At 47.0% G+C, this 12,530-nt stretch overlaps 1 protein-coding gene across 2 annotated transcripts in view; it reads left to right on the top strand.

Moving 5' to 3' along the window:
• PCF11 (PCF11 cleavage and polyadenylation factor subunit) overlaps nucleotides 1-12,530 on the top strand; it is a 291,051-nt gene that overhangs the window by 87,772 nt on the left and 190,749 nt on the right. For both annotated transcript variants that reach the window (XM_085623232.1, XM_085623231.1), the window contains exon 10: nucleotides 9,286-9,405. In XM_085623232.1, the coding sequence (XP_085479358.1) occupies nucleotides 9,286-9,405 (120 nt within the window). The remainder of the gene's footprint in view (nucleotides 1-9,285; nucleotides 9,406-12,530) is intronic.

Raw genomic sequence — 12,530 nt, 5'->3', positions numbered from 1 at the left:
CACTCTGTTTTGAGCCTGATCGACCTAGTGGGGACATTTGTCTATAAAGGTGGTCAGTAATTTCAGGTTAGTGCACGAGGATTATTGTCCATTTTGAGTCTGGCTACATCAAAACTTTAAGAGTCTTTTTTAAGCATTGGCATTTTTCATTTTTCTCTTTGCTCACAGAGAGTCATTCATACATGGTCAACAGGTACGCTAAGCCTCAGTTCTTTTCCCACATACACGAACGTTTGAGTATGTTATTTTATCACTCAGGGTGACTGGGTTTCATAATGGTATCTTTCCTAGTAGGTTGTTCTGATTGCAATAACTTATTATCGTTATTAGTTTCAAGTACGTAACGTGATGATGAGACAATATGGTACAGCTGCATATAGTATGTTTTTACTTGATATATTAGAGTTGTTGTCTGCACCAATGGAAAAATAAATATTGTTGGATTTATTGTTTATGATTTCATTTTGTAGATCTGCCCCTGAAGAAGGGCCATCATACGGCCCGAAATGCATTGGGCGAGCACGGAAATGATTAAAGTCTTGACCTATGTATAAATTATGTATAAATTGTAATGAACGAAGCATTATTGTGATTTGAACAATAATTAAATGTTGTTTTGTAAAACTCATTCAATTGTGAACGACAACGTTTGTGAAATATAATTGTTTATGAAAACTATCAGATATAAAAAACCAGGTTGATTATTTAAGTGAAGTAGACCTAAAAATAAGCATTTGCATTCTGGGAAAGTTGCTCCGTAGCAAGAGTCTTTTCCTTGCACTATCACATATTCACTGTCTACACTTACCCTCGCTAGGAGGCCAGTGAGCTAAAGGCTCAATGTTCTCCCAACGCATGGACACAAAGGCGGCCTCTGTGTACGTTTTTTGACAACTTCTAGTGGCAACTTCCCATCCAATTCGTACACTAGCCAACCCTGTGGGGTTGTCACCAATGAGTGCCTTTTTGGTGTGCATTGCCTCTTCCCTTTTGTGCCCTGTCAAGCACACCCCTGCCTTCAAGGGGTCAAACTCCTTTCCCTGACACCCCTTTCCCTTTGAATGGAATGTGGCTTGGGAACCCTATCACCAAAGCTGTTTTGGGGGACTCTCCGGAGCAATCTTTTTGTTTATCCCCTTCCCCCCCCCCCCCCCCCCCCCCCCCTTTCTCCCGAGCGGGGGCCTGGCTGCTTTTCTTCTAGTCGCCACCTAAAGTCTTTTTAGGGACCCTGGTTTTTACCTACTCATCCGCTATCTTGCCCATTTCACTGTGGCTAGACCTCTTAGAGTCCACTAATTGTGGGTGCAAGTTCTCTGAATGACTATTTGTTTAAATGTAAAGCCCACTTTGTTGCCTTTAATCCACCCGTACAGTGTCTTAACTGAGGTGTCAACAAAGTCTACCCATGTTTCTGTGTTACCTTTCTGAAGGGATCTAAGCTTCTGCCTATAGTCTTCAGGAGTTAACCCAAAAAGCTCAGCATGGTATACCTTCATGTGGCTGTAGGATTCAGCTGCCACCTCCTCTAGTGTGAGTAGCCTATCTCTGCCAACTCCCACAGAAGTGTTCCACAGTGTTGTGCCCCCACCTTCCTGGTCTTGAGAGCTCTCATACTTGTCAATGTAATCCCCTGAAACATAGCTAGGGGCTACCACTTTTGGCAGCATTACACCATGAGCCTCTACAGATCTGCCACCATCTTCTCTTGGCTTCAAGCCCAGCCTGGCCCTTCTTTCCTCTAGGGCCAATCTTCTTGCAACCAGACCTAAAGTCCTGTCCAAGTCCAGGGCTGCCATGCTCTCCTGTATGGACCTCTGGCTGTGTTCAGAGTCAGCCAGGCTGTGTGCCCTGGGGACCCTCATGGGCCCTAAGAGGGCGTAGGTCTCTGCCTGGCTCAACTCCACAGGCTGTTATTGTCCTCCACCTCCTCTTCATCCCCACTACCTTGGGGTAATTCCTTCCTTGTCACCACCTGCATCCACAAGGCAGGACACATCCTTGACCCATCTTCGCAGGAGGCAAAACCATCTACTCCAGCCACACCCACAACCCCTCCTGGTCGGACCACCACTATTGCACTTCCCTTTCGACAAGGCCACCGCTCACAAACCCACAACACGCCCTCTGCAAAAGAACTGGAGCATGGTCACCAAGGAGCACCTGAACTCCACCCTCAACCTCGACCCCATCCTACCTCAACCGACGCCAAATCTGCAGCCAAAGAACTACATAGATGGATCACTGTGCAGACAAGCTCCCCCCCAACCCTGACAGACAGCGCCCCAGGAAGGCCACCTTATTCACTGCCGACCTCCAAGAATCCAGACGCACCTGCAGACTTCTCAAGAAGCTATGGAGGAACAGCAAAACAGCAGAAGATCGGACGACCTACTAGAACGCCATTGCAGAATACCACCAACTCATCAGATCCACCAAAAGGACCTTCATCCAGGACAAAATCCTCCCCAACTCCAGCAACTCAAAAAAACTCTTCAGCATCATTCGGGAATTCACCAAACCCCCCCAGCGAAGCCATGAACGTCACACCTTCCCAGGACCTCTGCAACAAACACTGCTCCTACTTGCATCTGAAAATCAAGTCCCTCTACGACAACTTCAAGAAACAGACACCGAAACCACCCCTTTCTCCAGCAACGACAGCCAACCTACCATATCCGCCTGGACCCCGGTCACCACCGAAGACACAGCCACGATCATGAGAAGCATTCACTCAGGAGCCCGTAGGGACCCCTGCCCGCCGCACATCTTCCAGAGAGTCGCAGCCACCATAGAACCCGAGCTACGATGCACCATCAACGCCACTTTGGAAAACCGGCACTTTCACCAACAACTGGAAACTCGCAGTAGTCCAGCCCCTCCTCAAGAAGCTCTCTGCAGACCTGGCGGACATAAAAAACTACCGACCCATCACTCTCCTCCCCTTCGTGACAAGTCAAGGAGAAGATCTGCAACGTCCAGCTAACGAACTTCATTGAAGAGCACTCCATCCTTGACCCGTCCCAATCTGGATTCTGCAGCAACCACAGCAGCAAGACCGCCCTCCTCGCCGCCACTGGCGACATCCGCATTCTCCTCGACCAAGGTCACACCGCGGGCCTTACCCTACTAGACCTCTCTGCAGCCTTCGACACTGTCTCCCACCACACTCTCACTGCCAATTTCCACGATGCCGGCATACAGGGAACTGCCCTCGACTGGCTCCGCTCCTTCCTCACAGGCAGAACCCAAAGATGCCGACTCCTGCCCTTCCTCTCCGAACCCACAGAGAACTGTGGAGTGCCCTAAGGATCATCGCTAAGCTCCATGCTCCAACATCTACATGGCCCCCCTCGCCGCCATCGTCAGACAGCATGGACTCAGCATAGTAACCTATGCTGACGACACCCAGCTCATCCTCTCCCTCACAAAGAATCCCCACACCACCAGTCTCAACTTTCAGGAAGGACTGAAAGACTTAGCATCCCGGATGAGCAGCATATTCCTGAAGCTCAACTTGGAGAAGACAAGTCATTGTCCGCGTACTCACCCCCTCAGCATTGGACATCACCTGGTGGCCCCCTGCCCCCGAAACCCCTCCCACCCCACCTCAACTCCCACGGACCACACCCGAAACCTCGGCATCATACTCTACTCCTCTCACCATGACCCAACAGATCAACGTCATTCCCTTCACCTGCTTCACCACCCTCCACCTGCTTCACCACCCTCCACCTGCTTCACCACCCTCCACCTGCTTCACCACCCTCCACCTGCTTCACCACCCTCCACCTGCTTCACCACCCTCCACCTGCTTCACCACCCTCCACCTGCTTCACCACCCTCCTCATCCTTCGCAAGACCTTCAAATGGATCCCCACCGAATCCAGAAAGACAGTCACTCACATACTCCTAATAAGCTGACTGGACTATGGGAATGCCCTCTACGCTGGAATCAACAAATCCCTGTAACGCAAGCGCCAGACCATCCAGAACACCGCAGCCAGACTCTTCCTCGGCATCCCACGACATGAACATGCTAAAACTCCAGTAGCTCCCTTTTGAGAAGAGAGTAACCTTCAAGCTACTCACCCACGCCTACAAATCCCTCCACAATACCGGACCCCAATACCTCAACGAAAGAGTCTCCTTCCACGTATCCAAGGGAAACCTGCGCTCTGCCGCCCTCGCCGAAACCCGCACATCCGCAGAGCCAGCGGAAGAGCCTTCTACACCGCGGAAAAGACCTAGAATGAGCTCAGATGAACATCAGACGCTCCCCCACTCTGCACACCTTGAGAGAGAGCCTCAAGACCTGGCTCTACGGCTCACCTGGAGCTGCACCCCCCCAACCTCTTCAGCAACTTGAGGCCCTCACGGGTGAGTAGCACGCTTAACCATTCCCTGATAAATTGATTGATAAAAATAGACCATTTTTACAAGAATTTAGACACTAGAATGAAAAAGATCCACTGGTAAATCCCGTAAATATAGATTTTGCAACCAATAATAAATCAGTGCAAAAGTCTTGACTGTCAATGAATTGGAAACGTACCTAAATTTTCCTTTGAAAGAATTTTTAAGTGTCACTGCGGTCGGTTAGAAGTAGTTGAAGAAACCAACTCCGGCAGGGAGCTAGTCAGGGGAACAGCAAGGTCCTCAAGAACAGTTACCTTCACAGAAGTCCTTCAGCAGTTCCAGCCACTTTATCCATTATGGAGTGGTCCTGATGAAAGCGGTGAAGGATCCTGAAGACTCTCCAAAGTGGATGTGACTGGGTCATCTTGCAGGGATTCCTCTGTCCATGGTGTCGGAAGCTGGTTCTGTATATACTATACCAAAGTACGGTATAGTTTGCACAGATTCCAGTGGGTCCGCAAAGGCTTACAGAGGTTAAAGTAGATAATACCTTACTCTCTATTTGTGGTAGTGTGGGCGAGCAGTAAGGCTTTATCAGAGGGTAGTGTAAAGCGTTTATTGTACACACTCTGGCACAAAATTTCACACACTCAGACTGAATCAGACCATTTGTTTTGTATACAGATATTTCTTTGTTGTATTTTATTTTTAGAAACAAAGCCAGACTTGGTGCAGGTAAGTAAAAATAGTACTCTTCTGATAATACAGTTGAATGAAGTTGAATGTAGATACAGGTAGATCAAATGTTCAGAAAGAGTTGAAATTACTTCTCAGTTACTTTGCAATTACTTCTTAGATTACTTTTCAGATTGCTTTATCTACTCTGTGATATGCCTAGATATCACACTGGGACGTTTCCTGTATAAGAGGTTAGTCCGTTTTGGTCAAAACAGTTCCTTAGGTTTTCATACAATTTCCAATCCCACCCTTAAAACTTTTTTCACAGAAAAGCAGTCCGTGCAATCCTATGGGAGGAAATTAAGTTATCGGTTTAAAGGTAAGTACTTGGTTGTGGAAGTTGGGTTTCTGGGGTGAAAATGTTAAGTTATTTTGTTTCTGGAACCAAGCCAATCCTGGCACTGGTAACAAATAAATGCTTTGCTAAATCTTATGTTGTGTTTTACAATTAAATGGAGGTTCAAATGCAATTGATTTGAAATACAAGTACGTTAAAATGTCGAAATTACTTTTCAGAGGACTATTTAAGTTACTTTTTCTACTCCGTGTGATATCCCTAGTTAGCACACTGGGACATTTTCTAGAGAAAAGGTAAGTAAAATCAGTTTTGCACAGTTTTTCAGGTTTTCATACAAATCAACTCCACACTTAATCATTTTTCAAGGGAAAACAGTCCATATATTCCTATGGAGAGAAACAAAGTTATTGGTTAACAGGTAAGTACTCGGTCTTTGGGGTTGAGTTTCTGGGGTTAGAACAAGGGTTCCCCCAGGGTCAAGGATGCACACTCGAAGCACCTTCAGCGGCGCTAGGGCGCCCGGTTGCAGAGTGCTGAGGCCCAATGTTATCCAATGGGGGATAGGGAGCTTTCGGTTGGTCGCTGCTCACGAGCAGGCCACAAGGTTGTGTGAGAAAAGCTCCTGGTGTTAGGCTAAGGGCAAAAGGGGATCAGAGCACCCAAAGTACACCCTCAACGGCGCAGGGGCGGCTGGGTGCAGGGTGCTGTTTTGGTGTTGGGTGCCTTGTTGATTTCAATGGGGATTCTCCAGTTTCAACAAAGGCTGCAGGCTCGGAGGCGAAGATCTTCTGGAGGTGACCACCGGTTGAAGAGGTAAGTTGGGATGCCTGGGGTTGCTGGAACATCGTCGGTTGGCCACCCAAGGCCGTGGGACTAAGGGTGCAGAGGTGTCTTTGGGCATCAGGTTTTCTTACCAGCTCTGGTCGGAGGGGATCCTCCTGAAAGAGGCTGCAGGCTTTGCTGGGAGATTCGAGGCAGGTCACAGATCACCAGATCTCCAGGGAGGCTCACCGGAGAGGCCTCTTCGTGGAGTTGGGCCACTCGAACGTGGGCGTTGGGTGCAGAGTGGTGCAGACTCACTGATTTGGGCGGAGCCCGAGTCTGTGGATGAGTAAATCTGGTGCTCATGGGATACAGTTTTCTGTGGAAGGCAGGGCAGGTCCTCGGGGTTCCTGAGGTTGCTGGCTGCAGGACACACTGGGATTTCGCTTCTGCAGGTTTGAGGTGGAGACAGAACGGTAGAGGTGGGGCGAAGTCAGTAGGCGTCCTCCTCCTCTTAACTTTGGCACGGCTTCTTCAGTCCCTCTTAGTCGATTTTTGTCTGAGAAGACACTCCGATACTACATTTAGGGGCGTTGCAGTAAGTAAAGGTTGGGACCAATGGGTCCCTTACTTGGGGTGGGTACACCCCCTATTATGCCACCCTCCAGTGGGAGGGGAGCATATGCCTCTGTGGTTGGCTGGGTTTCACCTAGCCTCCCCCACCTGAGGGGTGAGGTTGGCAAAGGTGGGCATACCTCCCTTCCCCACTTGGTATTCCCGCCGATTCTCCCGCCCAAAGTGGGGGTCATAATCGGTGGGGGGCCAGTTGCTGGAAGTGGCAAAAGGCTTGGGGAAACTCACAAAGGCGGTAAGCCTTTGAAGCTTCCCCTTTGTGGACTCTGCCCATACTGGGGGAGGAGGCTTGGCACCTCGTCCTAGGATGTGCATTGTTTCAGACCCCGAGAGCAACAGGCTCTTGACCCAGGGGTCCAGAAACATGTCTGGTGGTGGCAGCTGGTGAGCAGCCACTCAGCCTGGACACTAGTGTTGGGTCGTTTTTCAGGGGGCATATCTAAGATGCCCTCTGTGTGCATTTTTCATTAAATCGCACACTGGCATCTGTGTGGGTTTAATGTGCTGAGAAGTTTGATACCAAACTTCCCAGTTTTCAGTAAAGCCATTATGGTGCTGTGGAATTCGTAATGACAAACTCCCAGACCATGTTCTCTTTTATGGCTTTACTTCACTTACAATGTCTAAGAATGGACTAAGACACTGTAGGGGTACATGGCTCATGCACCTGTACCCTCACCAGTGGCATAGTGCACTCAGCTAGAGGGGTGGCTGACCTATGGCATAGGCAGTGGGTTGTAGGCATGGCACACAGGGATGTGGGCCATGTCGACTCGTCACTTTGTTTGCATCAAAACACGCAGCTTCAATAGCAGTCAGGGGGCACCTCTAAAGTGCCCGCTGGGTACATGTATTAATAAATCCGTCACTGGAATCGGTGTGGTTTTATTAATATGAGATATTTGATACCGAACATCTCTGGTTTCAAGCCATCATGTGCTGGGAAACGTGTATCCTATTTACCAGTGTCCAGCACATGTACTCAAAATGGCTTCTTGTTTACTTTTAATATCTGAGAATTGACTTTGATATCACAGGGGCATATCTGCTCATGAAGATATGTCCACCGATGTAGTATAGTGCACTCTGCCTTAGCGCTGTAAGCCTGCAGAAGGGGTGACTCACCTGTACTGCATGCTGTGTCTTCAGGCATGGCAAACGGGGTATACCATGTAGTTTCTTCACTTTACTCTGCACCATGGCACGCAGCCTGCAATGGCAGTTTACATGTTGGTGGGGGTGACCATGTCAAAGGGGCCCTTTCCTACAGTTTCCCACAGTCTGGAGACCTTCTATAGCCAGGCAACTAAATGCCCTCTCAAATCTTCTATGTAGCGTCTTTCAAAAAAGGCTTCTTGCTTGGCAGGAGCTCCTTCTGCGTACAGTGTTGGTGAGATTTTAAGTGTCCATCACAGTACAAGGCCTTCAGTTTTAGAGTATGTGTGATCCATCTTTATTTTTATTTTTTTTATAACAAATGTATTGGGTTTTCTCGCAATATATAGGGGTTGAAGCCCCACCTTGGCCACAGCGATGTAGGTTTAATTGGTATCAATAACCACATTTCTAACAAATAACACCTACCAAACACATAGGTGTCCTAAACGATGAACTTACAGACAGGTTCCTGTCTCCAAATTTGTACAAGCGGTGCAATCATCATGGTGTGCCAAATTAATATACTACTTACACATGTTTTAAAAACTCTCATTGGGGATATACTGGTACAGAACAACACGACGGGACAATTCTCAAGGGTCCGATTGTGATCCATCTTTTTGAGGTTCAACCAACGTTGTTTGCAATCTTTTCGATGGTCTTGAAAAGTGCCTTGTTCACATAGCCTTTAGTTTGCCAACAAGCTTACCTGATTGCAGTATTCAAGTATTGTCACATGGGTTATAGAGATAGACTAACCCGCTAGCTTGAATGAACTTGAACTATTCCTTTTAGAACTACAGCCGTTCCTGTCTGCTCCAAAACCATGTGCAGCTTTTTTTTCCCCCCAACTTTTGTAATCCTGTGCAACTGTATTCTATTGTGTTCTGTAATATTGAGTGGTGCGACAAAGCGACTCCTGGGCAACATGATCAAATGCAAAATGTTACTCTGTACTCTTCTGAACACTGGCTGATACGAAATAAACCTAAAACAATGGAGATGCAGAAGAAGAGATGGTCAATTACCTAAGCACATGTATCTGAGAAACCTGGCAAGAATGTAAGTTTTAATATGTGGTAAATGTATGCATAGATCTTTGGGGTCATTTTTTGGAAATTTCAGCTACAGCTAAAATTTTTGAGGAGGAATGCAATAGCAGAGTTAGTTATGGTAGAGTGGCCTGTGCATTTGCCTGGTTCTGCGTGTAGTAAATAGGCGTAACTGTGTGCATCTATATCTTGAAAATGTGCAAAATAGGATTTCTGGGAAGTATGTGTTATAAATTGTTGCCTAAAAATGGTGTTTACAAAAGTTTTTTTTTCTTTCCCCTCTTTAAGGGCCCCCTCCATTTCCCTATTCTGAAAATCATCTTGGCCAGCTTGATGTAAACGAGCTATTTTCAAAACTACTATCTACAGGAATCCTTAAGTCATCCCAAACAGAATCCTCCTCAGAACGTGAGTATATATTATTTCTTAGTAGGTTTCTCACAGTTGCGTCCAGTAAGGCACACAGGGGTTACATGTTAGTATTTTGAACATGAGTTAAGTAGAAGTCACATTTTCCATTTTTTTTTTTTAGACCTATTGTAGTCAATATTTTACCTAACCATGCAAAGTTGTGTTCTTTTTTTATGTAGTAGTAGACATGCTTTCAAATGTCGTGAATTACCAAAATAAGATACTCTTACAATTTTTTGCGTTCCTTTCTAACAGCAATTGTTTTTAAATATAAACTTGACCTCACCCTTCACTGTCTTTATCGGCCAAGTTGTGCGTTGGCAGTTGGTGAACTGCACTGGAGCTGGAATTTTTTTTAGAGAGGGGTAATGGCCTGGGGCATCTGTTCACAGAAATCACAAGGCTTCTGAACATTTTTGGTGTTGATACTATGATTTTTGCTAATTCAAAAGACCCTTTCTACAGCAGGGTGTCGTCATACATGTTTGTGTTAAAATGAGGCCCAGTGGTGTATTGTGGACTCTATATGTAGCACAAAACTGCCCAAGAGCATTGGAGTTATTTACATGAGCACCAAATTACATTATATAAGGTCAGATTAATCTTATTCTGAGCACAGAAGATCAAGTTATTTGCCCAGTGCCAACGCCAGGGCTCTAACCTGGTTACCTAGATAATAAGTTGACAGCGCTGGCCACATCCATATTTCTTAATTTATGTGAAAGTCCCCCATAAGTGGGATGATTGTGTATGCTAGTGAGTGTAGTGAGTACGTTCTCTGTTGAAATGGCTTTGTAAAGTTCAAAAACAGCAAAAAAAATACTGGAAGGTTCACCCAGGGATGTGCATGGCAGAACCCATCGCCAGATGGCGATCTACTATCCTAAGTGTGTGGTTCTGCAGCTCTACATGCCGAGAATAGATGCATACTGGTAAGTAGCATATTCCTTCCATCATGATTCAGAAATACAAAAAAAGTGCTTCATTTTTAATTTCATAGCTGCTGATGTATTCTGAAATGCGTACAGTTTATTTACAGGTATTTAAACATAGTTGTGTTAAGAAAAGAATGCCTCATTTCCTTTCACAGTCCAGGTACTCAAGCAAGATTGTTGCATAGTTTGCTTTACAAAATCCCTCTCACTTTGCAGTCAGAAAAAGAAAGTAAACCCGAATCTCCATTAAAAAAATAAATAAGCACCAATTTGTCAGAAGATCTAGCCTGACATATGACCTTTGTCTTTGAAGCACAGCATGTGTGACCAGATAAATACAAAATGTATAGGCATCTTTATTTGGTCCTCCTTCTTGACCCCTCAGAAATTGGTATGCTGTTGACAGTTTCTGAAACTCTGTAAAAGTGGATAGTGAGGGCCTAATCCCGAAGTTGTTCCGAGGCAGAACTTCCTCGAAGTCTTTTGGTAAATCCAAGAAATAAAACACAAGTCCAAGCAGGACTCTGCCCTTTCCCTTTCCCACTACCACTTTCATTCTCCAGAGAAGGCACAAGTACGTCACTATGCCTCCAGGTCTTGTTCATGTCCCATTCCATCCTTGATAATGATGCTCCCAGAGGTCGTGTGTCCATCAGTGATGTCCCAACAGGTCGAAGCCTTTTGAGAGGCCATGTTGTGCATATATTTCACTCTTCCAGCTCTCTGATGCACCTTTGGGCCCAAAGATCCACAGGCGGGTTTGTGCTATGCACCTACTTGGGCCCCTTACACCTACTTCGGGTTTGGTACTGGCATCTGGACCAACACCCAAATCCATATCGGCACTGATTCAGCCAGTGCTAGAGAATGAACTGCAACCTGTTGTGTTTTGTGGCCACATCCAGAATTTAAATGTGCTGCAGCCTATTTTGTGCCCACCGCACAGGCATTGCACTAACTTTTTGACTCTGCTTCTAACCAGAGCCAGCGGTATGGAGATGACGATGGTGGAGAGGGGTTAAGAGTTTGCCTCACCCTATGATGACAACAACTGCTACATGGATCTACAGGATGCCAGAGGGCTGGCATCACACCGAATATGAAGTTGGTTTTGCAGCGTGAATCTTTCTGGATTCACTATGCTGTGCATTATTCCGCGATCTTGTGGTTGGGTCCGGATTCGTAGTCTTTTCTTTGTTTTTTTTTTTTTTTTTGTAGCCCAGGTGGGCGTCGACGTCCACCATTTGGTGCACCTCCCGTGACGTCGTCGTGCTTCCTGCGGAAGTCCCACCTTTGGGGCGCCATCTTCAGATTCTTTTTTCCGCCGTTGGGTCTGGATCGTCATCGGGAAGCTCCAGAAGTTCACTCGGAGGAAGAAGGAAGAAAAGCGAGTTTCATCGATAGAATCAAGAGAAGACATCAGGAAAGAACAGATTTCGACAGGAACGCGAAGAAAGAAGACCAGCGAGCCTTTTTCTTCGACAACCTTGGAGAATGCACGCTCAGAGACCCTGAGCGAAATGGACAAGACGCCATTCAAGTTCTGCCCAAACTGCCACCACAAGTTCGCGCAGAAAGACCTGCATCCGGTCTGCAACCTCTGCCTACCGGTGGATCATCAGAGTATCGACTGCAACGCCTGCTCAGTCTTCGCGCCGAAGACACTCAGGGTGAGAGAGAGGCAGAGGAGAGCCAACGCCAACATGGAGGGCCAAGGAAAACCCCCGACACTCTACGCGCTGGGCCTCGACACGGACGACGAGGACAACGTCGCCGAGGCAGCCGAAAACTTCACGGTCGTAGAGACCGACAAGAAGAAAGAAGACGAGGTAAGAGAATCGTCGAGCGCAAATCAAAAAACACCTCAAACACGAGGGTGACTCGAGAAAAACTGAGTCAAGGTCCACGAAGGGAGCCCCGGCGCCGAAAACTTCGACGTCCAAAGGGGGAACTTCGGACAAAAGGCCCAGCGGATCCTTACAAAAGGACTCCCTGGCGCAGAAAGACGCCGAAAGGCAAGGGTCGTCGAAATCATCCCATGAAACGGGCCGATCGACGCAGAAAGAACGTTCGACGTCGACGCAAGTTTCATCGAAAAGGCCCGCGGTCGACGCCGAAAGCATCTCCGAAATGGAGAAAAAGAAGAGGCGGCTCGAGGCCGAAATGGAGAACATCCTTCAAAGGAAG

This window comes from Triturus cristatus, chromosome 8 (genome assembly GCF_964204655.1).
Source record: "Triturus cristatus chromosome 8, aTriCri1.1, whole genome shotgun sequence".
Lineage (NCBI taxonomy): Eukaryota > Metazoa > Chordata > Amphibia > Caudata > Salamandridae > Triturus > Triturus cristatus.
Note: the sequence above shows the minus strand (reverse complement) of the source record. Positions and strands in the feature narration are given on the sequence as shown.